This window comes from Rhinoraja longicauda, chromosome 5, assembly GCF_053455715.1.
Source record: "Rhinoraja longicauda isolate Sanriku21f chromosome 5, sRhiLon1.1, whole genome shotgun sequence".
NCBI lineage: Eukaryota > Metazoa > Chordata > Chondrichthyes > Rajiformes > Arhynchobatidae > Rhinoraja > Rhinoraja longicauda.
Window position 1 is genome coordinate 44,234,666 of NC_135957.1, and position 26,061 is coordinate 44,260,726.

Genomic DNA, 26,061 nt, shown 5'->3' on the forward strand with positions numbered 1-26,061 from the left:
CTGTGAAGTGCAAGGAAATAAATTAATTTCAAACTTGCAGAAAGTGACTTCTTTGGATAAGAATTTCTTATTTATGTGAAAACCAGAATTGCATTCTCAGTATGGTGCTGGAAATAAAAGCTTCAAAAATAGGTATAATGTTTTGTTAAAATTGGTTAAAATAGTCAAATTGATTATTCTAGAGAGAGGAGTTAACCACCTTCATTCATAAGCTTCTTCGCTGAGGGTAACAAAAAATTCATTCATGGAAAAGGGATGAAATTTAAATTTGAGACACGATGAATAGGCAGGAGAGGCCAATATGTGAATGACAACATTTTAAATGGGAAAGAACAATAGAATTGAAGGGTCATGAATATTTTTAAAGGGAAAGGACAACAGGTTACTACCGATGCTATAAATAGTGACATTCAGTGCAGAAGCGGATAATTAATGGTACAGATTTAAGCTAAAACAATTATCTCACACTGTCAAAGATAATTCTTTTGTTCTTCCCATTCATCTTCCACCTTCTATGTTACTTAAAACCGATGAAACGTCTCAGGCCTGAAACATTAACTCAGTTTTTTCTTTCCACAGATGCTGCTTTATTTGCTGAATGTTTCTAGTATGTTCGTTTTTTTATTACAGATTTAAAGCATCTGGCAAAAGAACCTCAAGCAGCACAGTAAAAAAATGCTGAGTAGTTTGTTGTTATCTGGAATGCACTGATGGATTATCAGAAACATTAATGGATGTACATGCAATAATAACTTCCAAAAATAAATCTGGATAAACACTTGAAAAGGCTTGCAGTTCTTTAGGGAACGGTTAAGGGAATAGATCTAACTGAACTGCTATTTCAAAAGAAGAGGCTCACACACTCAATGGGCTTAATATTCTATTGCATTGTATGATTTTTTTATTGTATTAACCTCAATAAATCATTGATCCAGCTGCAATCAAACACGTTCTCCAGATTGGAATGCCCTGCTTCTCAATACAGGAGGATATCAAGAAGGTGCCAGAGGTTCACACAGCTGGAAGCAAAAACACCAAAACATCAAAAAACAATGGATGCAAGCCTACCTGTCTTTTTTCATAAAGTTAAACAGATGGCACAATGGCACAGTTGAAAGAGCTGCTGTCTCACAGCTCCAGTGATCCAGATTCAGTGCTGACCTCTGAGTTCTGCCTATGCAGAGTATACACAATTTCCATGAAACCGCGTGTTTTTCCACCAGATGTGCAGGTGAATAGGTTCATTGACAACTATAAATTTTCTCTAATGAGTGGTGGGGGGTGTTTGATAGGAATGTGGGGAGAATATGAAATTAGTATAAATGTGTGCTTCATCTTCAGCATGGACCCGATGGGCCAAGGGGCCTGTTTCCATGCTATATTATTCTGTGATTCTGTGACAACCCACCCACCCAAATATCAGTCAAGTAAACTTCTGCAAACTGCTTCCCTCCTTAAATAAGTAGATCCACCCTGTTCTCCAGGTAAGGTTTCACCAATTCCTTGTAGATCAGAACCATAACCTTTCTACTTTTAAATTCAATTCCCCTCATGATGATAACATTTCGTAAGTTTTCTTAATTCCTTGTTACTCCTGCATACGAACCTTCCGTGGTCCCTGCATTAGGACCCCCAAATCTCTCTGTGTTTAAGAACGTTGCAATCTTGCATTGTTTAGATAACACGCTTCTTTGTTTTTTTTTGTCAAAATGAACAATTTCACATTTTCCCCTATTATACTTCATTGGCTTTTATTTGCCCTTTTCACAATTTTCCTTTCTCCCTATTTTTGTGTCAATGGCATACTTACCTTTGATGCCTATAGCCAAGACATTTATATACATTGTAAAAAGCCAAGGCTCCCGGTTCTTCCCTGCAGCATGTACCAGTTCTAACATTTGACCATTAAAAAATACCCATTTGTGCACACTCTAGGATTGAAGAATATGAACTTAATGTTGTAGGGTGGCCTGTCAATTACAATCATTACAATCCATTGCAAATATCATTTTTGTGCAGCATGTGAAATGAATGCTGGGTGCATTCTCACATTTTGTGTATGATTCAGAATATGAATCACACTAAATCACTCATCTTGTACGTCCCAGGAACAGCAGTAAAAGGAACATCTTCATACTCTCGGTCAGAGAATGGTTTGTGGCTCAGAAAGCCCTGAAGGGAAAATTATAAGCAACTTCACAAACCTGTAACCTGAAGTCCCTTTGTCAAGAAAATTAAATGAAACCCAATCAGTGACTCAAAGATGGAAAGGCCATTTTTTGTGCATTTGTGTGAAAATAAATATAATGCCTTTATGAGTAGAATGAGACTGTATTTCTGGCTGAAGGGGCATGGCTATACTAAAATTCAGACTGATTGGATCTGTCATGTTTTGGAATTATATTTTAGTTTTTTTTAGTTTAGAGATACAGCAAGGAAACACACCCTTCGGCCCACCAAGTTCACGCCGACCAGCGATCCCCACATATTAACACCACCCTACACACACTAGGGACAATTTTTACATTTACCAAGCCACTTAACCTACAAACCTGTACGTCTTTGGAGTGTGGGAGGAAACCGAAGATCTCAGAGAAAACCCACGTGGTCACAGGGGTAATGTACAAACTCCATACAAACAACATTCGTAGTCAGGATCAAACCCGGGTCTCAGGCACTGCAAGCGCTGTAAGGCAGCAACTCTACCGCTGCCACCACCGTGCCACCCTGGAAAGTTTCTAACTGCATGTTTGTCAATACATTCACTGTTTTAAATACTTAACAATTGTACAGTATTTATAGATTTACTGCCATTTCTTAGTCATTCCTTCCATTTTCTCTATATATAATGGTCTGCAGTCATGAGAATAGATTGTCTTATAACACAATCAGTTGCTTTCCTTGAGTGCCATGTATTTTTGTATGCTGTCACAGGTTTAGGGCATACCAAACGTCAGTGGAAAGTGTTGAGGTACTGAGATCTAGCTTTACAGTAGAATTAACTGCATAACATTCTTATTTATGCATGAAGTAGATGCTCTACTCACACGTAATGAGTGTCATTTTCCATAGTAATCTGTACACTCCAACTAATAAGATTAATGTGAAATACATAATTTTAAACTTGAAAAATCAAAATACACAAGTCATGGAGCAAGCTGAAAGCAAGAAGAGTTTGATTTGTATATATATATAAATTATTTACTTTGACTGGAACAATAACATTTTCTAAGTTTTGTCGTACAAAATTGGTAACTGAAAGATTTAAGAAGCTTGAGGGTAAGGGCATGCCTGGACCAAAACCTATTCATTGGGGAGATAGCTGTTTTCCAGTTGAAGCTTCCTGTTCATGCTGCCATCAAAGTCAAAACAGTTGTTTCAGATTTTGCAGATTCTCTGGCATGAAGAGATCTTCTGTCATCATCCATGAAAAGAGATGAACCCAAAAGTTTTAAGAGGGCCAGATACATTTTCTCAGATCAAAATTCAAAAAGGCTGGCGAGAAATTCCCTTTGAAATCTGGCAATCTCATAACCTTAGAGCTCACCAGGCACCCAGATGGATTATGACTTGCATTACAAATTACCATTACCTTGTTATTAACATTCCACCTGATTGAATTGCTGTTGTGGTAAGGAAATATTTGGAGGCCGGACACTTAATGAGATTTTTTGAAGGAAATATCTGTAAAGGTGTGACTTGGTTCTAAAGATCCCACATTTATGAAAAGTAAACCATTATGTTCCAGCAGTTTATTCATCAAAAAATTGTACATCCTTACAAAGCACAGATGTATTATAATGCCTAAGACTGGTACAAAGTGCATGGTTGCTGTATCTTATTAAAGTATGAGACCATACTTAAGACTGCATTCCCAATGTGAGCGAGGCTAACACTAGCAGGTAAAGCTATGAAAGACATGATACAGCTTTGTCGATTTCAAACACGTGTCATTCAAATTGGTCCAGAAGTGATGTAGAAACATAGAAACATAGAAAATAGGTGCAGGAGGAGGCCATTCAGCCCTTCGAGCCAGCACCGCCATTCATTGTGATCAGGGCTGATCATCCACAATCAGTAACCCGTGCCTGCCTTCTCCCTATATCCCTTGATTCTACTAGTCCCTAGAGCTCTATTTAACTCTCTCTTAAACCAATCCAGTGATTTGGCCTCCACTGCCCTCTGTGGCAGAGAATTCCACAAATTCACAACTCTCTGGGTGAAAAAGTTCCTTCAGTTTTAAATGGCCTCCCCTTTATTCTAAGACTGTGGCCCCTGGTTCTGTACTCCCCCAACATCGGGAACATTTTACCTGCATCTAGCTTGTCCAGGCCTTTTATAATTATATGTCTCTATAAGATCCCCTCTCATCTAAACTCCAGTGAATACAAGCCTAGTCTTTTTAATCTTTCCTCATATGACAGTCCCGCCATCCCAGGGATCAATCTCATAAACCTACACTGCACTGCCTCAATTACAAGGATGTTCTTCCTCAAATTAGGAGACCAACCCTGTACACAATACTCCAGATGTGGTCTTACCACGGCCCTATACAACTGCAGAAGAACCTCATTACTCCTATACTGAAATCCTCTCGTTATGAAGGCCAACATGCCATTAGCTTTCTTCACTGCCTGCTGTACCTGCACGCCAACTTTTAGTGACTGGTGTACAAGGACACCCAGGTCTCTCTGACTTCCCCCTTACCTAACCTGACACCATTGAGATAATAATCTGTCTCCTTGTTTTTGCCGCCAAAGTGGATAACCTCACATTTATCTACATTATACTGCATCTGCCATGCCTGCCCACTCACTTAACCTGTCCAAGTCACCCTGCAACCACCTAACATCCTCTTCACAGTTCACACTGCCACCCAGCTTTGTGTCATCTGCAAACTTGCTAGTGTTACTTCTAAATCATTCCTCCAAATCATTAATATATATATGGTGAACAGTTGCGGCCGCAACACCGAGCCTTGCGGCACTCCACTCGCCACTTACTGCCATTCTGAAAAGAACCCGTTTACTACTCTTTGCTTCCTGTCTGCCAACCAATTCTCTATCCATGTCAAGACTCTTCCCCCAATACCATGTGCTCTAATTTTGCTCACCAATCTCCTGTGTGGGGGCCTTATCAAAGGCTTTCTGAAAGTCCAGATACACTACATCCACTGGCTCCGCTTCATCCATTTTACTTGTCACATCCTCAAAAAAATCCAGAAGATTAGTCAAGCATGACATCCCCTTCATAAATCCATGCTGACTTGGACATCCTTTTACTGCTATCCAAATGCACCGTTATTACCTCTTTAATAATTGACTCCAGCATCTTCCCCACCACCGATGTCAGGCTAACTGGTCTATAATTCCGTTTTCTCTCTCGCTCCTTTCTTGAAAAGTGGGATAACATTAGCTATCCTCCAATCCACAGGAACTGATCCTGAATCTATTGAACATTGGAAAATGATCACCAATGCATCCACTATTTCTAGAGCCACCTCCCTGAGTACCCTGGGATGCAGACCATCTGGCCCTGGGGATTTATCAACCTTCAGTCCCATCAGTCTACCCAATACTATTTCTCACCTAATGCAAATTTCTTTCAGTTCCTCTATCCCCCTAAATCCTCTGTCCTCTAGTACATCTGGGAGATTATTCGTGTCTTCCTTAGTGAAGACAGATCCAAAGTACCTATTCAACTCTTCTGCCATTTCCTTGTTATCTATAATAATTTCACCCGTGTCTGCCTTCAAGGGACCCAAATTTGTCTTTGCTAATCTTTTTCTCTTAACATATCTAAAGAAGCTTTTACTGTCCTTCTTTATATTCTTGGCTAGCTTCCCCTCGTACCATCTTTTCAGCCCATATTGCCCGTTTTGTTACCTTCTGTTGTCCTTTGAAAGTTGTACAATCAGTATATCACATTACACCTCGTTGGAAGTAATGAAATACAATTTGGGCACCATTCGGTCCATACCAATCCTATAAGCATCTCACACTCACATAAATCTAAATTAAAAATATACATTAGTCCACCAAATTAATTTTGCAGTGGAGAAATAACTGTGGCTGTGACTGTGATCACTGGAAAACAAGTTAAACAAAAGATTGACTGGGTGAATGTGCAGCCATTGTAGTTTTTGCACTTGCTGGTGATCTATTGATGCCTCACAGAAGGATTACACCCAGAATAGTATCACTAAAGGATCATGGGAATATCATTGGCAATGTGGCACTGCTGATATACATACGATGTGCAACACAGAAGATGCATTGTATTGAACTAGTTTAATTTAGCTTCCAATCAATGCACAACTCATTGGAAATAGTTCCTACATTAGACACCAGAGGTAACTAACTGTAAGAACAACAAAAGTCAAAAAGCCAACACACCAAGCAATTGGGTCATCCATGCTTTTCACTGGAACTGCTATAACATTCCATTTTAACAAAGCTTATCCCCACTCAAAGATCCAATAACTTTGAGAATTGTAATGCCAAAGTTCCTACCTTAAACTTGGCTGCAAGATGCTCCGTCGCTTCTTGCTCCTTCTGCAGATCTTCCATCATCTTTTCCTTCTCTTCTAATAATTTCTGCTTCTCTTCTGCCACTAAATTATGATCATCTTGGATTGCTACTTTTTCCTTCTCCAATGTCTCTTTTTGTTCTTTTAGGTAATTTGCCATGTCCTTTTCAATGTTGTCTTCAACTTCCTCAATTTCATCTATGAATTCTACCCCTTCCAAGATGATTTTCCTTTGGCTTTTTCTTCTTTTGTTGCCCAGCATCCCTCTTCTCTCCAATTGTGCCTTCAATCTTGCAATTTCTTCTTGAAATTCTCTCAACAATGCATCTTTGGGGTCTTCATTAATCCTTGGCTTGTTTTTAATATTCTTGGCCCTGTTGGCATACCTCAAGGTTGTTAAGCTCTCTTCATAATTGCTGGACGCTGGGCCTATAGTGGCCACCATAATTGTCTTAGCATTACCACCCAAGGAGTCTTCTAACAGGCGGGTCAGCTTTGAGTCTCTGTAGGGAATATGAGTGCTCTTGCCATCTACTAAAGCAGATATTACATTACCCAAAGCAGAAAGAGAAAGGTTAATTTTAGCAGCCTCTTTCAGACGCTCTCCTTGGACTCCAGTTTTGCTCTGACGCTCACTGCCAGCAAGATCAACCAGGTTCAACTTGCCTACTCTGATGTGATTTTCACCATCTAAGCCAAGCTCACTGCATTCAATTGTAACAACAAAAATGGCATGAGATCTTGAACTGTACTCGTTCATGTTTGTGGCTGCAACTGCTCTGGACTGGTTCCCAACATTCATCACGTGTTCTATTTCCTTGACATTCTTAGTTACGAAGGATGACAGATCTGCCAATTAAGAATGAAAACATCACATTATATTAAACAAGGAACTGCAGATGCTAGCTTCCAAAAAAAGACACAAAGTACTGGAGTAACTCAGACAGCATCCCAGGAGAACATGAATAGGTGATGCTTCATTCAGGTCAGGACCCTTCTTCAGGCTCATCTTCACTTCCAAAGAAGGGTCCAGACCCGAAATGTCACCTGTCCATGTTCTCCAAGGATTCTGCCTCTCTCACCGAGTTGTTCCAGCACTTTGTGTCTTTTACAAAAATATCATATTAAATGCCACCACCCTCTGCTAAAACCCAGTAAATCTAAACGATAAAGTTCATATACCTGACACTGGAACTATGTCACAATAGTATAACTTTTTTTCCCCCCCAAGTATGATTTTACAACTGAATGAATAAAGGAGAAGTAATGAGGATTCCTCCTGCTAAAGAATCCTCTTTTTCAATATAATCAAACCAATCTATAATACATAAATGAAATTATCCAAAAAATGCATGGGACTGAACAAAAAAGGTTTCCCAAACTATCGACATATTTTCCCAATGAATTTGTTGTGTTTCTATTTGTATGGATGCCAAGTCCTGCCTGATGATGTCGAACTATGTACTTTCAGAAGAAGCACTCCAACAAACTATGTAAATAAATAGTGAATATGCAGAATAACTACAGTACCTAGACCTAATCATCAATGAAGTTACAGAACTTGGAGGTTTGATAAACAACTACTTTGCATCATCTAAAATCTGTTCACTTTTAAAAAGCTAATACAGATACAGATACAAAGAATTTATTATCAAGTATGTAAGAACATACAAGGTTATTATATGTTTTTGTTCAGCCTCTTTTCAAACTTAAGGTAGTAATAACTTTATCAAACATGAACAGCTGGTTCTGTGTCATTTAGACATAAAAAGATTGCTGAAATTCTGTCATTTTTAGCCCTTTTCCGAACTCAAAAGTATTGACAGTGAAGACAGAACTTTTTTATTATATACATAAAATTATAAATGGAAGAAATCCAAAATCTAATCCAAGATAATTTGGCAAAGTTATTGAGAATTCTTTCAATTACAGGAATGTTTATTTGAAGATAATTTGACAATATATATTGTGAATAGTTTATATATTTTGCATTCATTATTGAATGAGAGTATTAAATAGCAAATGAGTGACAAAAAAACTATTGACTTCCAACTTACTCCAATTATATTTGACCATGATCCAAAACAATGCCCACAGACTGAAGAAGGCCAAGTGAAAATTACAGGGCTTGAAAGAGACTGAAAACTAAATGCACGTTATTGTGCTTGATTCACTTCTTGAGTGGGTTATCATCTGAATATTGCCCTTGCCCAATTTTGTTGAGTGGCGAGTTTGAGATGTATCCCAAAACCCTGCGCCTTTTTAGAAATGTGCGTACTGGATTAGAATCGAATTATCGTCCTGTTCTTTAATTTCTCATGTGAAAAGAAAATGTAAATTGTTGATTAAAAGGAACTCCTCTCCACGACTCCTCCCATTATCTCTGAAGAAAACAAACAGAATCGGGTGGTCTCCATAACGCATCGTCACCAGAAGCAAGTTCCACCAAATCCCAATCCCAATTGTGCACATTTTATTTGTTAATTTTGCAGTGAACAAAATGAATTCTTATTTTATGCGCTACTTCGAAGAAACAGATACATTCGTTTACCTTTGATATAAACGCCGGTTTCTGGTTTTTCTTTCAACTCCAGCTTTTTGTTCTGGTCCTTGCTCAGAAGATCTCGGATCTCCTCCTGGTAGATTTCCAGATAGGAAGCCCTCACGAGATATTGCTGGTCCTGGGATCGTGATATAAGGGTGAAGATTTGTTCGAACGCATTGGGGATGATTCCTCTCTTCTCTTGGTCGGCCCAGATCCCTTGCATGGTGTATGTTTTCCCAGTCCCTGTCTGCCCATAAGCGAAAACTGTCCCGTTGAAGCCCTGTAACACCGAGTCAACCAAAGGGCGGACTGTTTCGTCGTACAGGTCGCCTTGCTTGGAGCTGTGATCATAGACGGCGTCAAACGTGAAGATCTTGGGCATCTCGCTGGATGTTACTCTGGGGTTGCGAATAGACACCTGTCCCAATTTCACATCAATAACCACGATCTGCTCGCAAGCAGCCGCCTCTTCTTTGCCATTCATCGGGCGGCATCTGACAACCACCTTCACCGATTCGCAAGTCTTGGCTTTAGACATTTTGCTGTTGATTTTTATATTTTGCATTCGGTGACCTTGTTTGTTCAAACTGCAGGCGTCTTAATGCAGATCAAGCATGCAGGCATAACAGCTCGCTGTATGTATTGTGTCTGCAATAAAGCAACGCACACGTTACGCATCATTACTCGGAGCTGCAAGCAAAGCAATGCATTCACTCCCCGCCAGCAACGTACAAACCTGAGCCGAGCGAGCGGTGCACTGCACTGTGATGGTCTGCAGGGCATGGAAACGGAGGATCAGAGACTCCGCGGTGGCAATTTTCACCCATTTGCAGCTGGCAACGCCTTTTCCCCCCCTTCATTCAGATGATGAGAGACTTGTGATTGCAGCCATTGGGCTGCACACAAAACAGCTGGCAGGGTGCACTGCTCACTGTGCAGATGCTGAGCCTGTCTACCACAGGAGGACGCCCAGTGCTGGGGACGATGGTCGCATCCCACCCAGCCAGCGCCAATTCACCGGGGTGACATCATGTCTGATCCGCCCCGAATCATCCGTCACTGAGACCCCGCTGAACACCGGGAAGTGTAGTTGTTGTCGGTGGTTCGGTTGCAGAGATTGATGAAACTGCAGCAGGTTGGAAGCGCCTGTTTATTACAATCATTTCGTTCAAAGTCACCCTGGTGTGTATGTGCTCCTTGCCAGCGTTACAATGTACCCCCATCAGTTGCGGCCCGGTGCTGTAGATGTATCCTTTTGAAAAATAAAGCAAGTAAAAGTAACAAACAAATGAGAACAATGGGAACAAAAATGTCCCATGCTTTTGTTTAGACAATTATTAAAGAAAAAGTCACGTGTGACGCTCCGAGAGGTGAATTTTGAACAAGGAAAACGCTGCTGCTCATCTGCAAACAGGAAAGCTTCACATTGCAGTAAAAGAGTCAAGAGCCATCACCGGTGCTGTTGGGGATCTTGCAATGGAGAAATGTGAATCCTTTTGCTCATGTCTTGTGATCCACCTGAGTAACAAGATACAGATGTTTCTTGTCATCTCAGCAAACGGATGATCATACCAAGACATAGACAATAGACAATAGGTGCAGGAGTAGGCCATTCGGCCCTTCGAGCCAGCACCGCCATTCAATGTGATCATAGCTGATCATTCTCAATCAGTACCCAGTTCCTGCCTTCTCCCCATACCCCCCTATCCTTAAGAGCTCTATCTAGCTCTCTCTTGAATGCATTCAGAGAACTGGCCTCCACTGCCTTCTGAGGCAGAGAATTCCACAGATTTACAACTCTGACTGAAAAAGTTTTTCCTCATCTCCGTTCTAAATGGCCTATCCCTTATTCTTAAACTGTGGCCCCTGGTTCTGGACTCCCCCAACAATGGGAACATGTTTCCTGCCTCTAACGTGTCCAACCCCTTAATAATCATATGTTTCTATAAGATCCCCTCTCATCCTTCTAAATTCCAGTGTATACAAGCCTAGTCGCTCCAGTCTTTCAACATATGACAGTCCCACCATTCCGGGAATTAACCTAGTAAACCTACGCTGCACGCCCTCAATAGCAAGAATATCCCTCCTCAAATTTGGAGACCAAAACTGCACACAGTACTCCAGGTGCGGTCTCACTAGGCCCTGTACAACTGCAGAAGGACCTCTTTGCTCCTATACTCAACTCCTCTTGTTATGAAGGCCAACATTACATTGGCTTTCTTCACTGCCTGCTGTACCTGCATGCTTCCTTTCAGTGACTGATGTACTAGGACACCCAGATCTCATTGTACTTCCCCTTTTCCTAACTTGACACCATTCAGATGATACTCTGCCTTCCTATTCTCTCCACCAAAGTGGATAACCTCACACTTATCCACATTAAACTGCATCTGCCATGCATCCACCCACTCACACAACCTGTCCATGTCACCCTGCAACCTCATACCATCTTTCTCACAGTTCACACTACCACACAGCTATGTATCATCTGTAAATTTGCTAATAGTACTTTTAATCCCTGCATCCAAATCATTTATGTATATTGTAAATAGCTGGGGTCCCAGCACCGAGCCTTGCGGTACCCCACTAGTCACTGCCTGCCATTCTGAAAGGGACCCATTTATCCCCACTCTTTGCTTTCTGTCTGTCAACCAATTTTCTATCCATGTCAGTACCCTACCCCCAATACCATGTGCACTAATTTTGCCCACTAATCTCCTCTGTGGGACCTTGTCGAAGGCTTTCTGAAAGTCGAGGTATACCTTGTTAACCATTGTAGATGGCTGAAATACGTGCAGAAGTCGGCACAGTGGTGCAGCTGGTGGAGCTGCTGCTTCACAGCGCCAAGGACCCAGGTTCGATTCTGGCCTCGGGTGTTGTCTGTGTGAAGTTTGTACATTCTGCCTGTGATCATGTGGGTTTCCTCCAGGTGCGCTGGTTCTCTCCCACATCCGAGAGACATGCGAGTTTGTAGGTTAATTAGCCTTGTAAATTACCCCCAGGATAATGTGTGTAGGGAGTGGCTGAGAAAGTGGGATCATGTGGAATAAGCATGAACAGGTTAACGATGGTCGGCAAGGACGCCGTTAGGCCGAAGGGCATGTTTCCATGTTCTATCTTTCAATTCAATCAAAGACCTTTACTTTGTGAATGATCCTAATGGCTTCTATTGAATTGAACATGAACTAAGAAGTGTAGGAAAATACAGATGCTGGTACAAATCCAAGGTATCACAAAATACTGGAGTGACTCAACAGGTCAGGCAGCATCTAGGAGAGAGGGAATGGGTGACGTTTCAGGTCAGGACCTTTCTTCAGACTGAAGAAGACTTCAGACTTAGTTCATGTTCTTTCCTAGCTGCTGCCTGACCTGCTGAGTTACTCCAGCATTTTGTGATGAACTAAGAACTAAGAAGTAATAAATATAAATTATTCCGTCCTTGCTTGTACTGTTGGAATATATTGTATGTCCTTATTAAGTTTGTCACATAGGAAAACCCATTTAACAGGCCAATGCCGAGTGCTTTGTGAAATCCTCTTCCCTGACAACACTGTCTATCTTCAGTAAGTTATGATCTGTATACTTGCACACATATCTTTCGGAAACTTGTTGATGCTTATATTTGATGCATTCAAACATTTCTTGGGAAGCAATACAAGATATCCTGAGGAAAATGGAGGAGGAAAACAGCTGGGGAATAGAGAGACATGATTCCAGGTCATGTTTTAGGTCTGACTCTTTCATCCAATTCATTCATGGGGCTCATTTAACAGAACAAAGGCAGAACCAAAGATCCATTCTTTTATATCATTTTTGTTCTGAAAATGGATTGTGGTTGAATTATAATTTAAGGCTCCATTGTTATTCTCAATCCACTTCCCCGCCTCTTTCCATGCAACACGCATCATATTTAATGCCTAAATAGATTCCAGACAAAATATATTAGTCAACTTAAATCTGCAAATCACATTGTCAATAGTTTCTACCATTTGGAACTTTAGAGTGAGTGATACATAGTGTACAAGCTGGCAGGAAAAGATGACAATAGCATGGGAAGGAAATGATCAAATTAACCGAGGCTAAGCTCATGTCCGTTATCCACTTAAGAGTTCAGAGATGCAGACCACAAAGGAAAATAAGTTGTCTTAGTGCAAAGGAGGATTTAAGTCTGACCAGGAATCTGGTGCAAACACTAATGAATTAGTAGGATGCCTATCCAATCTTAAATACTTCATAAACTGGGGAGGGGCAGTGTCTTTCTGGTAGGTGCAAACTCGAGTAGGCCAAATACATCAATTGGATTACCAGGGCATTTCAACAATGTGGTGTTCTGAAATGTCATGGGTTTGCTTTAGATTGACGATGTTAGAATTGACTCAAGCAATATGCAAATCTCCATATTTTACATCCATATTATATTGTATTCAAAGAAACATAATTTAAAAAAATTATGCACAAAAATATCACATGTACACAAATATATAATTTGGAATACAACAAAGATTTACAGAATGCAAAAATAAAATTATTGATACAAAAGCAATATATTTCAATGCTGAAAATCTGAAATAAAAGCAAAATGCTGGAAATACTCAACTGATCATGCAGCATCTATGAACACAAATGAGAATAATAAGAGATAAATATATTTTAAGATGTGTAGAAAGTAAGGAGGGAAGGAAAAAAGGTCAGAGTGAAGGTGGAACACAGGAAAGATTAATTAACAAAAACTATGATAAACCAAGATAAATGAAGATAGTAAAAGAACCAAGAGTCTTCAAGCGTATATCCAGAATAATTACATGAAATTATTGGACAAATGTGAAATGAATACTGAAAATCTGAAACAAAAGCGCAAAAAAAATAAATTATTGAAAATTGTTGAATTCTACGTTGAACATTGGACTTTTAAGAATCTGTTGCTCAAGTGTATGTGCTTGGAACAATAAATAAAGGAGGCCAAACGTTGTGAGGGCTGAGAGCGAGTGAGATGATGGATTAAAGAGATAGGCAACTGGAAGCGAAGAATATCCCTTGCAGGCCGAATAGCACTGTTCTGTAAAGAATCATCCAATCCATGTTTGATCTCAAAGTAAAGGAAATCACATTGTAACTTTTTGGGCTGTGAATACATGGATGAAATCCAAGTAAACCCATGCATTTGTAAAGAGGAAGAATGTGTCAGTGTGTGAATGAAGAAAGATCAACATTGTCAGTTGCAACAACCAAAGGCTTTATTCATCAGCCAATCAAATAAACGAGTATTTACCACATAAAACATACTGGGTTCATGAATCTTTAAATGCTTTATAAATGGAATGGTCATGAGACACTGTTGTTGCTTCATTTAAAAGATAAATCACTTTGCACTGAAATGTACCAGGGAAATTGTGTTAAACAAAACAGAAAGAGCCCCATTAATTTATTCACCTCAAATTTCATTTTCTTGAATTTGTTCTTGTCTCCCCAATTTCATCACCATCCCATGGAGATATGGGTCTCACAGAAAGACCAGCCGAGTGGAAAATTGTGAAGTAAAAGCAAAACCAAAAATTACAATAAAGATTGGAAACTTAACATTAAAAGCAATTGTTGTCAGTTAATAATTACTTTCACTAAAAGACACAAAATGCTGGAGTAACTCAGCGGGTCAGGCAGCATCTCTGGCGAATCTGGATAGGTGATGTTTGGGTCGGGACCTTTCTTCAGACTGACTGCAGGGGGCGGGAAAGAAAGCTGGAAAGCAGCTGGCAAGACAGAGCGTGGCTTTGTGATAGAAAGAATTTAGATTGAACACACTAATAGATAATAGGTGAACATAGGCAAAGGTTTTTTTTCTGCAAGGCAGATTGTTGGACAATGGCCAAGGATGAAAAGACAGGTGTAGGCCCGAAAAGGATAAATATATTTTTTGTTGGGATTGTTGCGAAGCATGTGTTTTCTATTTTTATTTTTCAGGAAAAAAATCAGCTGCTTAACATATTTTACTGTTAATGAGCATGGGCATATTACTGAGAACAGGAGAAGATTGCTAACTGCAATGTTTTAATTTGGGAAGCAACTATAAAAATATGCATACTTACTCAGTTTTATTTTAATAAGCAATGACAATTTCACTCAACATTTGAAATTAGAATATTTAAAAATATCAAGTATCAAATAGACATTAGTGTACATTCGTCAGCCAATAAAGATCGAGACATCACTGAAAAAGATTAAAAATAAAATAATGTAGATATCTATGATAATTTTCTTACAGCTGCTGAAGTGCCTATCTTTTGTCAGTTCGATGCTTGTGCAAATCATGAGTACAAGCTCCTGATCTTTATAATGCTCTCCAGGTTTTTAATTGTATTGATTAAACTGTTGGTTCTGAAGACTTGAAATAAGAACAGAAAATGCTCAAAAGCTCAGCAGGTCATGTATTTACAGAAATGGAATCAAAGTTTATGTTTCAGGCTGAAGATTCTTCATTGAAACCCACCAGTGTTTATTCATTCAGCTTCCAAGATAAAGGTTAAACATTTCACTACAACTCTAAATCCTGCACAAAACCCAAATCCTAATACAAACCTGAATAGTTTTTCTGTTAAAGGTGCTATAATTCTGTTTCTTCTTTGATTTTCCTGAAGTAGTTAGAAACACAGTTTAATCTCCATTAAATGATTCCACTTCTCAGGACCAGAGCCATACCTCATTCCATGATGAACTTTCTACTCAGGCATATTTTTATTTTCACCCCTAATCTGCATCTCTGAATGGTTGCACTGACTAGTTTGCTAATCCAACTCCCTCCATCTCTGTTTGCAAATTCACAAGTTAACTCCCTCTCCCTTCCTGACAGTTTGTTGAATATCCATATTAACTGCATGATTTGGCCAGAAGAACCCTCCTGAATCCTCGCATTTACTATGGCACATCCTGACATGCAAAGTCCACAGGCTATCAGTTTACATTTAAATAATTGATATTAGACATACAACACTCATTAAATAATTTGGACACACAAATGTCTTGTCATATTAGTTCCAATCTATTTAAAATTGGCACATCTTTTAAATTCAGAAGATCTGAACTCAACTCTTGCATTCTTTTATCTGCCTCTCTTTCTAATTGGTTCTTTTAGATGAAATTACATTTCCAATTTCAAATGACACCTTTACAAACATGTTTGGATGCCCGTTCCAATATAAACAGCATGAGTAGGAGGTTGGCTTTATTGATGATGTGTACATTGATGTTATAATAATGTTGACTGTGTTGCTCAATCCATCATGGCAGGTTTCATATAGTTGAATTGCACAGTGGAATTTGCTTTTTAACAAATCAAATGAATCACCAATTGATTGATAGCAGAAAATTGATCTTGAAAGAGCCTTTCAACCTTTATGTCCAATAATAGAAGGATGAACACAGGACTAAGTTTCAATCATAAGAAATTATCTGTAATTATCTGCAATGTCTCTGAATTCAATACTGCAGAAAATGGCTGGCTACTTAAAGAACACTGATTTATCTAGAGGCTGGTAAAAGCAATTGCAGGTTTTTAAAAGTCATTTCGTATAAACGACACCTTGATATCAATGTGAGGAGGTTTTAATTTTTAGAAGTGATGCCACATAAGCCCAATTCCATTAAACTGATATAATTTTCTTCAAACTTTGACATGGAATAAAAAAGATGTGCCTTCTGCACCCATGAGCTAAATGCAACAGAGCAGGCTACCAATCAGAAAATCAGGTCAAATGCCTTAAAATCATCGCTAACATACTTCCCAATATCTTCTACATTTGAGGAAATATGGCTCAATGGTTAGAGATGGATCTCACACAGAGGAAGACAGTGATGGTTGTTGCTCCAGGTACCCCAGCTCCATAATCATGACTGCAGAGCACAACAGAGTCTGAGGGCCAAACATCTTCAGTTGCTTCATCAATGGCTTTTTCTATGTCAGGTGGAGATATTCACTGAGGATCATGCAATGCTCAACACATTTCAACAAGGAAGCAGTCCATTCCTTCTAATAATAACACCGAGAAAATCGATGGACTGAGAAGTGACAATTACCATCCATATTGCAAATGGACATTGTCTGGCACTTTTGTAATGGGGTAATCTGACCAGCCACTCGTTCCATTAATGACACTACGATTGCCAGGTATTCCTCCAAGTACATCCAGGTGGTCACCAGTGCTCATAAATCAAACTGCTGCTGCAAGAGCAATGCTGAGGCTGGGTGCCTGCAATTAATAACTCACCTCATTATCAACATTTTCCCCAGTTTACTAGTCAGGGCATGAAGGACAACTCTCAACTTGCCTGGATTTGTGCAAGTATCTGCCTCCACCACCTTCTCAGGCAGCACCTTCCCGACTTCAGTCCCACTCCGAGTGAAAAAGTTCTCCCTCAGGTCTCACCAAAACCTTTGCTTTCTGGAAAGATTTCTGACTATCTGCTCTATCTATCTTCCTCCAAATTTTGCACACCTCTGATGCATCTCCACTTGGTCTTTCTACGCAACTGAAACATTCTACCCCAGGCAACATCTTGCTGAGTCTCCTCTGTACCTTCTCCAATGTAATCACATCCCTCCTATGGTGTGGCAACCAGTATGAATCTATTAAGCTGTCCCAAGGTGATTTATAGGAAGGATAAAAGTATATCTTCTGCTCTCCACCTGTTAAACCGTGAGCGGGTCTGGTGTGGACAAGTGCAGACATTAGGCAATGAAAATGCTGTGCCAGATCCCTTCCAGTCACCAAAACAGAAGCAGTTTTCTTCCAGATGTGCTCCGTCCCAAAAAAGTTATTTATATTCAGTGATATGTTTGTGGTTGGAAAATGTCACCAGCACATTTCCTGCCATTGTTCCCATAGCAATAATGAACGGTAGGGTTAGTCCTGGTGATAAAACTCAGAATTGTGACCGATGAGAATTCAACATCCATGCCAATTCCCCAAAATCCACAAAGATTCAATTAACTTATGGAGAATGTTTTTTTTTCTCTCTTGTCCCAGGACTTAAAAGTTTTAATAAATCCTCTTCAGCTGTACTAGACCTGACCTCGCAGCTGTGGGTAGCATCTAACTGTCCAGACCATGCCCTATTTCCCATTGTCAATGAGTGTTCACTAAAATTATTTAAATTCAGCTGATTTTGAAAAATGTACCATGGTTATCCAAAATGAAATTCCTTGATGCAAACCTCCTCCAATCCAGAACAGTGGTCGAAAAATTAGACCACGTCACATTGTTTTGTTCAGCAATGAGTCCCATTGTAAAATTATTTTTATCTTGTGAGGCTTTCATATCTGATCTTCTATGAATCATTGTTGTACTTTTATCAATCATTTCTTCCATGAATAATAACAAATGATTCCATTATTCAATGAATAATAGTGACAATATTTCAGAATCGCATCCCACCCTACATCAGACTGATTTGCTATGGTACCAGCTCCTATGTTTCTGGTTAGATCCTCAATTGACAAGATGGCTTCAAATGCATAATCCTTATCACTTTCCTCAGCAGAGAGATACTGTAAAGCATTCTCATTTCCACCATGACATTGTCCGAGTTAGCATTTGCATGGTACCCCTTGGGACAGTTTGATAAACCTGCCCCTTTGCATCTGAGCTGCATGATGACTACCATCTTACTTGGCTGCCACTTTCTTCAAGGATTTCCATTTTTGTTCAATAATCCTACCCTATGAAAGCTGTAGTACCTGGCTCCTATAATATATATGACAAGGTTACTTGCTTCTTGCACTCATGTGATTTATGTTTATAACTGAACACTCTTCAAATGTCCATGTGACCTGCCAAATTGGCACTGACGGGAAATCCAAACTCCTGATAACTGGGGAATGGTATACCGAGCTTCCTTCAAACTCTTAATTGCACAGTCTGATAAGACACAAGGCGATCAATCTTAATTTGATTTGTGGCTTCTCTTTGATCTCGGAGTCAAGTGTTTGTGCAATTGGCTCTATCGGCTCCCAGATTCTCATGCTCTTTCCGGGATCTGTTGGTAGTTAAATCCTCCTTCCAGGACCCATCACTCTTCTATTCCTTCTGCTCTTCTCCATTGAAGTGATACTTCATTGTTTGTCCACTGCAAGAGTGACCGATTTCATCCATCTTTGTGCTGTTGCACCTGATCAAAAGGTTGCTACAGTGTCACCTTCATTTTCCACTTCACCAAGAGTGTCGAATCCTAGCTATCAGTTTTGAGCCACTCAGGTATAGAGAAACATGGAATTAATTACTCCTGACAGTACATTCAAAGGTCTGCAGAAGGGTCCCGACCCAAAATGTCACCTATCCATGTTCTCCAGAGATGCTGCCTGACTTGCTGAGTTAGGCCAGCACTTAGTGCCCATTTTAGTTCATACAAAAGCTTCATTCTCCACATGGGTCTCATGACTAAATCATATCACTTGGTTAGGTAGAACACAAAGTTCTGGTGTAACTCAGTGCGTTAGGCACCGTCTCTGAGGACACGGATAGGCGACGTTCAGGGTTGGGATATTTCTTCAGACTGTGTTTTGTTTGTGCTTTTGTTCGGATCCAGTCTGTAGAAGGTGTCTGACCCAAAACATTATCTATCCATGTCTTCCAGAGACCCATCCGCTGAGTTACTCCAGCACTTTGTGTTCTGTGCAAGATTCCAGCATTTGCAGTTCCTTGTGCCTATTTATTACTTAGTTATTCCACTGTCTTACAGAGTTCTCTGGTTACTTCTTATTACCATAGTAACAGCTAGCATTTTGCCTGATGGGCAGGCGTGGGTGCCATTGGAGATGGCGTGGACTGGACCCATTATTTCTTGGCGTGGACTGGACCCATTATTTCTTACCTCATTCCAACCAGATGGCCAGTTTTGTTTACCAACTAAGATGTCAGGTCTTGGTAATGTGAGCGAACTTTCCAAACTTCCCAATATTTTACTGCTGTTTAGTGAAGCTGAGAAAATGTTACGTCAGGATATTATCCACTTTCATGTGCCGGCCTAGTTCATCCTGTGATCAATCATGCTGGAAATTCACTCCCTTGAGTAAACCATAATCAATCTCCTTGATTATAGTTCTTTGGTAATATTCTTTATGAGGATGTTGCCAGGACTAGAGGGTGTGAGCTATAGGGAGAGGTTGAGTAGGCTGGGTCACTATTCCTTGGAGTGCCAGAGAATAAGGGGTGATCTTCTCGAGGTGTATAAAATTATGAGAGGAATAAATCGGGTAGATGCACAGAATCTCTTGCCCAGAGTGGGGGAAATCGAGGACCAGAGGACATAGGTTCAAGGTGAAGGGGAAAAGATTTAATAGGAATCTGAAGGGTAATTTTTGCACACAAAGGGTGATGGGTGTGTGGAACAAGCTGCCAGAGGAGGTAGTTGAGGCTGGGACTATCCCAACATTTAAGAAACAGTTAGACAGGTACATGGATAGGACAGGTTTGGAGGGATATGGACCAAATGCAGGCAGATGGAACTAGTGCAGCTGGAACATGTTGGCTGGTGTGGGCAAGTTGGGCCAAAGGGCCTGTTTCCACACTGAATCACTCTATGATGAAGTAAAACACAAAGTGCTGGAGTAAGTGGTTCAGGACACTTCTGCAAACGGATCGTACTATGGGGCAGTATGGGGGAGAAAGCTGGAAAAGAGGTGGGGCTGGGATAAAGCCTGGCAAGTGATAGCTGGGTACAGGTGAGTGGGGTTTGATTGGCAGATGGGTGGACAACGGCTGTGATGAAAAGGAGACAAAGGGGTGTCAGATAAGGAGAGAGGAGGAGTGAAATGTAAAGCTAGAGGATGGGATATAGGTGGAAGGGGACAATAGTGGGAAGGACTGGGATAGTGGGAGAAATCAATATGTACCAGGTTGGGAGAGGGGGGTGGGGGTTTAATTACCTAAAATTAGAGAATTTAATGTTTATACCATTGGATGGCGAGCTACCAAAGCAAAATTGCAAGTGGCCTCACTATGGGAATGGAGGAGGCACAGAACAGAAAGTCTGGGAATGGGATAGGGAATGGGGGGAGAGTTAAAATAGTTAGCAACCGGGAGATTCAGCAGGCCTTGGCAGACCAAGCACAAGTGTTTGGCAGAATCAAAGGTATTTATTTCACAAAATGCTGGAGTAACTCAGCAGGTCAGCCAGCATCTCAGGAGAGAAGGAATGGGTGACGTTTCGGGTCGAGACCCTTCTTCGGACTGATGTCAGGGGGACAGGACAAAGGAAGGATATAGTGTTTGGCAGAATGGTCGCCTCGTCTAGGCTTGGTCTAGCCAATGTAATGGAGGACATATCGAGAGCACCCAATGCAGTAAAGGTTAGAGGAGGTGCATGTGAACGTACGTCTCGCATGGAAGGCCTGCTGGGATCTGTCTATGGAGGAAGTGTAGAGACAGATATTACATCTCCTGTGAGTTGCAGGGGAAAGTACGAGATATGATTTGTATGAGATGGGATGAGTGAACCGGGGGGGGGGGGGGGGGGGGGGGAGGAGAACGGATGATTGAATCAGGTTCTATTTCTTAACCTTCTCAGAAAACCTCACAAACCATTAACCATCCTTATGTGTGGCAACTGACAAATGCAAGCTCTGTCCATTCTTCTGTGGATACACAGGAGACAGCTGTGACTGCTTGAGCAAAAATCAAACTGCTAAAGGAACTCAGCATGTCAGGCAGCATCTGTGGAGGGAATGGACAGACAATGGTTTGGAGGGAGAGATAGATCAGCCACGATTGAATGGCAGAGTAGATTTGATGGACCAAGTGGCCCAATTCTATTCCTATTCCTTCTGACCTTGTGTTTTATTGTTTGTCTGACTTGCCGACTTCCTCCAGCAGTTTGTTTTGTTGATTCTTCTGTTCTGTGGTAATCTTCTATTTACCACATACACCTTCATTATCATCTGTTGGGCTTCTTCCCCAGTTTCACTTGGAATAATCCTTTGCAAATCTGCCTCAGGTTTTAAGCACCTTCTCCATTCTAGTAGCCATGTACATATTTTATTGAACACTAATTTTACCATATTATATAGTTTGGAGTCACAAGATACTGCAGAGGTTGTAATCTGCAGAAAAAACTGTTGGCATAACAGATTCTTGTGAATTTTCTGACGATCAAACAAATTTGATTATGGATGTCTATATCAATTTTCTAGCCTCAGTAGTCATGTGATTCATCCTTATTGAGATTTCCTTATTGAGTCATCAAAAGAAGTTGTAAGTTTTATCAAAATCGCCTATCATTTTATGAACCCTGTGAAATCTAGTCTAATCAACTCAATCTTTCCTAACATTACAAAACTTTCATTGCAGGAACTGAGGTGATGAATATTCACTCTATTCTTTCCATGGCAAGTATAAGCTTTTTTATGTGCAGAGCCTAAAATCACACACAAAACAGAAGGTATTAGGGCCACAGTTTGAGAATAAGTTAGGCTCAGTGAAGAGACATTTCTTCACTCAGGCGATGAAGAATATTTGTAATTCTCCAATTCTGATGACTGTAGAAGCTCCAACATTAAGAGATTGGTGGATTTCTGGATTTTAAGGGAATTAAGGGATACGGGGTGTGGTAGTTTAAGAATTACAACTGCCATCATAGAATAGGATAATTAGCAGTGTTAGCTTCAAAGGGTTACACATGCATTGGAAGTTAATTCACTTCACTAAGACCCATGGTCACAGAGACAATTAATGGGAAATCACCAGACAGTAGCCATCTGATTGTAATGAGACTAGAAAAAAATGGGACCACTCTAACACATTTCCACTAGCATTTAGGGCCTCAACCACTGAAAGATGACCAAGCAGTTACCATGATAATACGAGATTACTAAAGGCCAAGGCTAAGATATTGAAATATTTAGATGATGAGGACGTGGAGAAGGTGAATATTGTGTGGTCAGGAACAATGTTCCTGTGTCTGATTACCTCAGTAGCAATAACTAGCATGTTACACAATTGGTAAAGTGAAAAAAGGTGATACTGCGGTATCCAATAATCTAGCTGCAACAGGACATGGCCAAAATGAGTTGAGCTTGGGCCTCAGAGAACAAAGTGAAAATGTGAAGCCATAAGTCTAAATGGGACTGAACACCTCATGGCTTGACAGATAGTATCCTGTACAAGTTGTGAGTGCTTGTACTTTGTCTTTGCAATGAAGAGTTTGAATTAAGCCAGGTATGCCTTTCACCACTGATTATAATAGAAATATTAATTCAGCGTAGCAAGTGACAGGACAGGAAAATGATGTTTAGATTTAGATTTAGAGATACAGCGCGGAAACAGGCCCTTCGGCCCACCGAGTCCGCGCCGTCCAGCGATCCTCGCACATTAACACTATCCTACACACACTCGGAACAATTTTTACATTTACCCAGTCAATTAACCTACATACCTATACGTCTTTGGAGTGTGGGAGGAAACCGAAGATCTCGGAGAAAACCCACGCAGGTCACGGGGAGAACGTACAAACTCCGTACAGACGGCGCTCGTAGTCAGGATCGAACCTGAGTCTCCGGCGCTACATTCACTGTAAGGCAGCAACTCTACTGCTGCGCCACTGTGCCGCCCACTGTTGAAGTGGATCACTCACTATCTTCCTACATGATAGTATGAGGGGCCAAATGGGCTAAGCCTGCTATATTTCTTCTGTAACATTCTCAGATTTTGTTGTGTTCATCCGTTTCCTGTTCATCTTTAATTCCCAGAGTGCCCACAGGTACCTTGCTTCGATGCAGCCATATAATCATCTACATTCAGATGAATGTGCAGGAAGGAACTGCAGATGCCAGCTTACACCAAAGATAGACACAAAATGCTGGAATAACTCAGCGGGACAGGCTGCATCTCTGGGCAGAAGGAATGGGTGATGTCGGGTTGAGACCCTTCTTCAGATTGAGCTTTTGGGCCGAGACCCTCCTTCAGTCTGAAGAAGGGTCTCGACCAGAAACATCACCCATTCCATCTTCAGATGAATGAGCTTGTGGATTCTACACCAGGTCTAACTTTACATTGTATCTGTCAGCAAATCCCCTGTGGCGAGTAATAGGTAACCTTGGAAAGTTCCTACTCCTGCCACTGGACTTCACATAATGAACAGCATTGGAACACAGCCGGGAAATTGCTGGTTGACCACTGCCAGCAAGGTCAGGTCTTCCCCTTGTGTGAAGGTCTGCTCACCCACAGAGCACTACCCAGTCAGGAAGTCCTGTTGCATGTTTGTTTAAGACCTTTACTCTGGGCTCTCCCCGGGTGCTCTCAATTGTGAGATGGTCCAAAATGTGATTCATCGATTGTGAATATAGTCATAATATCAGCAGAGGTAATGACATCAACCTTCGTGATTCAGGTGTAGGAGGGGGAGAGTCAGCTAACATTCCCTTTCGATCACTATTCTGTAACAATCAGGCACAGACATCAAGTAAGAACATGATTTTGCTCGACTGTGCATTGCCATTACTCATTTGCTGGCTTGAATAAACATTCTCTTTGGCAAAATTTAAAGATGTGAGTCAGAGAATAAAAATTGACAGTAAAATAAGCATTTTTTTAAGCTGTTAGTCAGAGACTGACAAAGTCAGTCATGGCTGCTCCCTCATAGTCAGCCAGAAGAGCTGGTGGCATTGAGTTTTCTGGGCAAGCCTGATTTTTTTTGCTAATTGGAAAATATGCACAGGATGATTGGAACATTACTGACCCTGGGTTTTCTATTAAAGGCTTAAAAATGCCAAGTCATCAAATGAATACCAAGAAGCATGAACGAAACTATTAGTCAAAATGCAAAATCTTGGAGGTCTTCCACATAAGATGCCAGAGAGTGCCCCTATCTGGGGGCAGATGAAATGCTGCATAAACAGAGACTTAAATATTATGATGGGAATTAGCTGACAGGAATCCGTCTGAAAGAAGGGTCTCAACCCGAAACGTCACCCATTCCTTCTCTCCAGAGATGCTGCCTGACCCGATGAGTTACTCCAGCATCTTGTATCTACCTAGGAATAACGAAAGCTCCATTCTGTGTTGATCATTCCACATTAAAACAAATTCCTGGTTACATCTTTACATGAAAGGTCACAAAATGTTGGAGTAACTCAGTAGGTCAGGCAGCATCTCAGGTGAACATGGATAGGTGTTGTTTCGGTTAGGACCCTTCTTCCTCAAACCAAATCATCACCTATTCATGTTGCATGACTCATTGAGTTATTTCAGCACTTTGTGTCCTATTGTGTAAATCAGTATATGCAGTTCCTTGTTTCTACAGTTTTATATGAGCATTTTGGTAGTTTAAAGCTGCATCTCCTTGTCATGCTTTCAGGAACGGAACTACAGTTATTTCTCATATTTATCTTCTCATCTGATTGTAAAATCCTTCCAGTTGGTCTCATCTGCAAACTTGACCAAATGACATGCGGTTTCTCAGAATATAAGAAACAGGGTGGATTATAAAATCTCTCTTGCTCTGACATTCAGCATTGTGACTATTTATCCATCCTAATTTCACTTTCTTGTCCAATTCCCTCAGTGTTCATTTCTTTAATGTCCAATAAACAACATAAGCCTTGAGCACCACAGCCTTGTGGAGTAGAGAATAACAACCTCCCAGTAACTCATTTTCTCCTCAACTCGGTTCACTTTATAAAGTGGCAAATTCTTTCTTTCCTTCTTACCCACCAGCAAAAAATAAACCCTCGCTTTGGTTTTAGGTTTGAGTTCCAATACAATTTATGGGCTTTTTTCTAAACGCATTATTTGCTTCAGTTTGGATTTCTGCTTTATATGGATTTATTTTGATAATACTTTCCCTCAATGCTACATTTTAACAATACCAATAAAGTGATTGCAACTATTAGTTTTCACCAGCTTCTGATCATTTAGGTTTAGGTTTATTTTTGTCACATGTACAGTGAAAAGCTTTTGTTTGCGTGCTACCCACTCAGATCAGATAATGCAATACATGAACACAG

General features: G+C 40.5%; 1 protein-coding gene across 2 annotated transcripts in view; it reads right to left on the reverse strand.

The window, feature by feature from the left end:
* kif3ca (kinesin family member 3Ca) overlaps positions 1 to 10,118 on the reverse strand; it is a 113,878-nt gene extending 103,760 nt beyond the window's left edge. Inside the window, exons 1-3 of one of the 2 annotated variants that reach the window (XM_078399398.1) lie at positions 9,811 to 10,118; positions 9,081 to 9,722; positions 6,513 to 7,378 (exon numbers count right to left, since the gene is read on the reverse strand). In XM_078399398.1, the coding sequence (XP_078255524.1) occupies positions 6,513 to 7,378; positions 9,081 to 9,639 (1,425 nt within the window). In that variant the 5' untranslated portion in view covers positions 9,640 to 9,722; positions 9,811 to 10,118. Of the gene's footprint in view, positions 1 to 6,512; positions 7,379 to 9,080 lie in introns of both variants that reach the window. The other variant, XM_078399399.1, reaches the window with a different exon arrangement.
* Between the last annotated feature and the right edge of the window lie 15,943 nt (positions 10,119 to 26,061).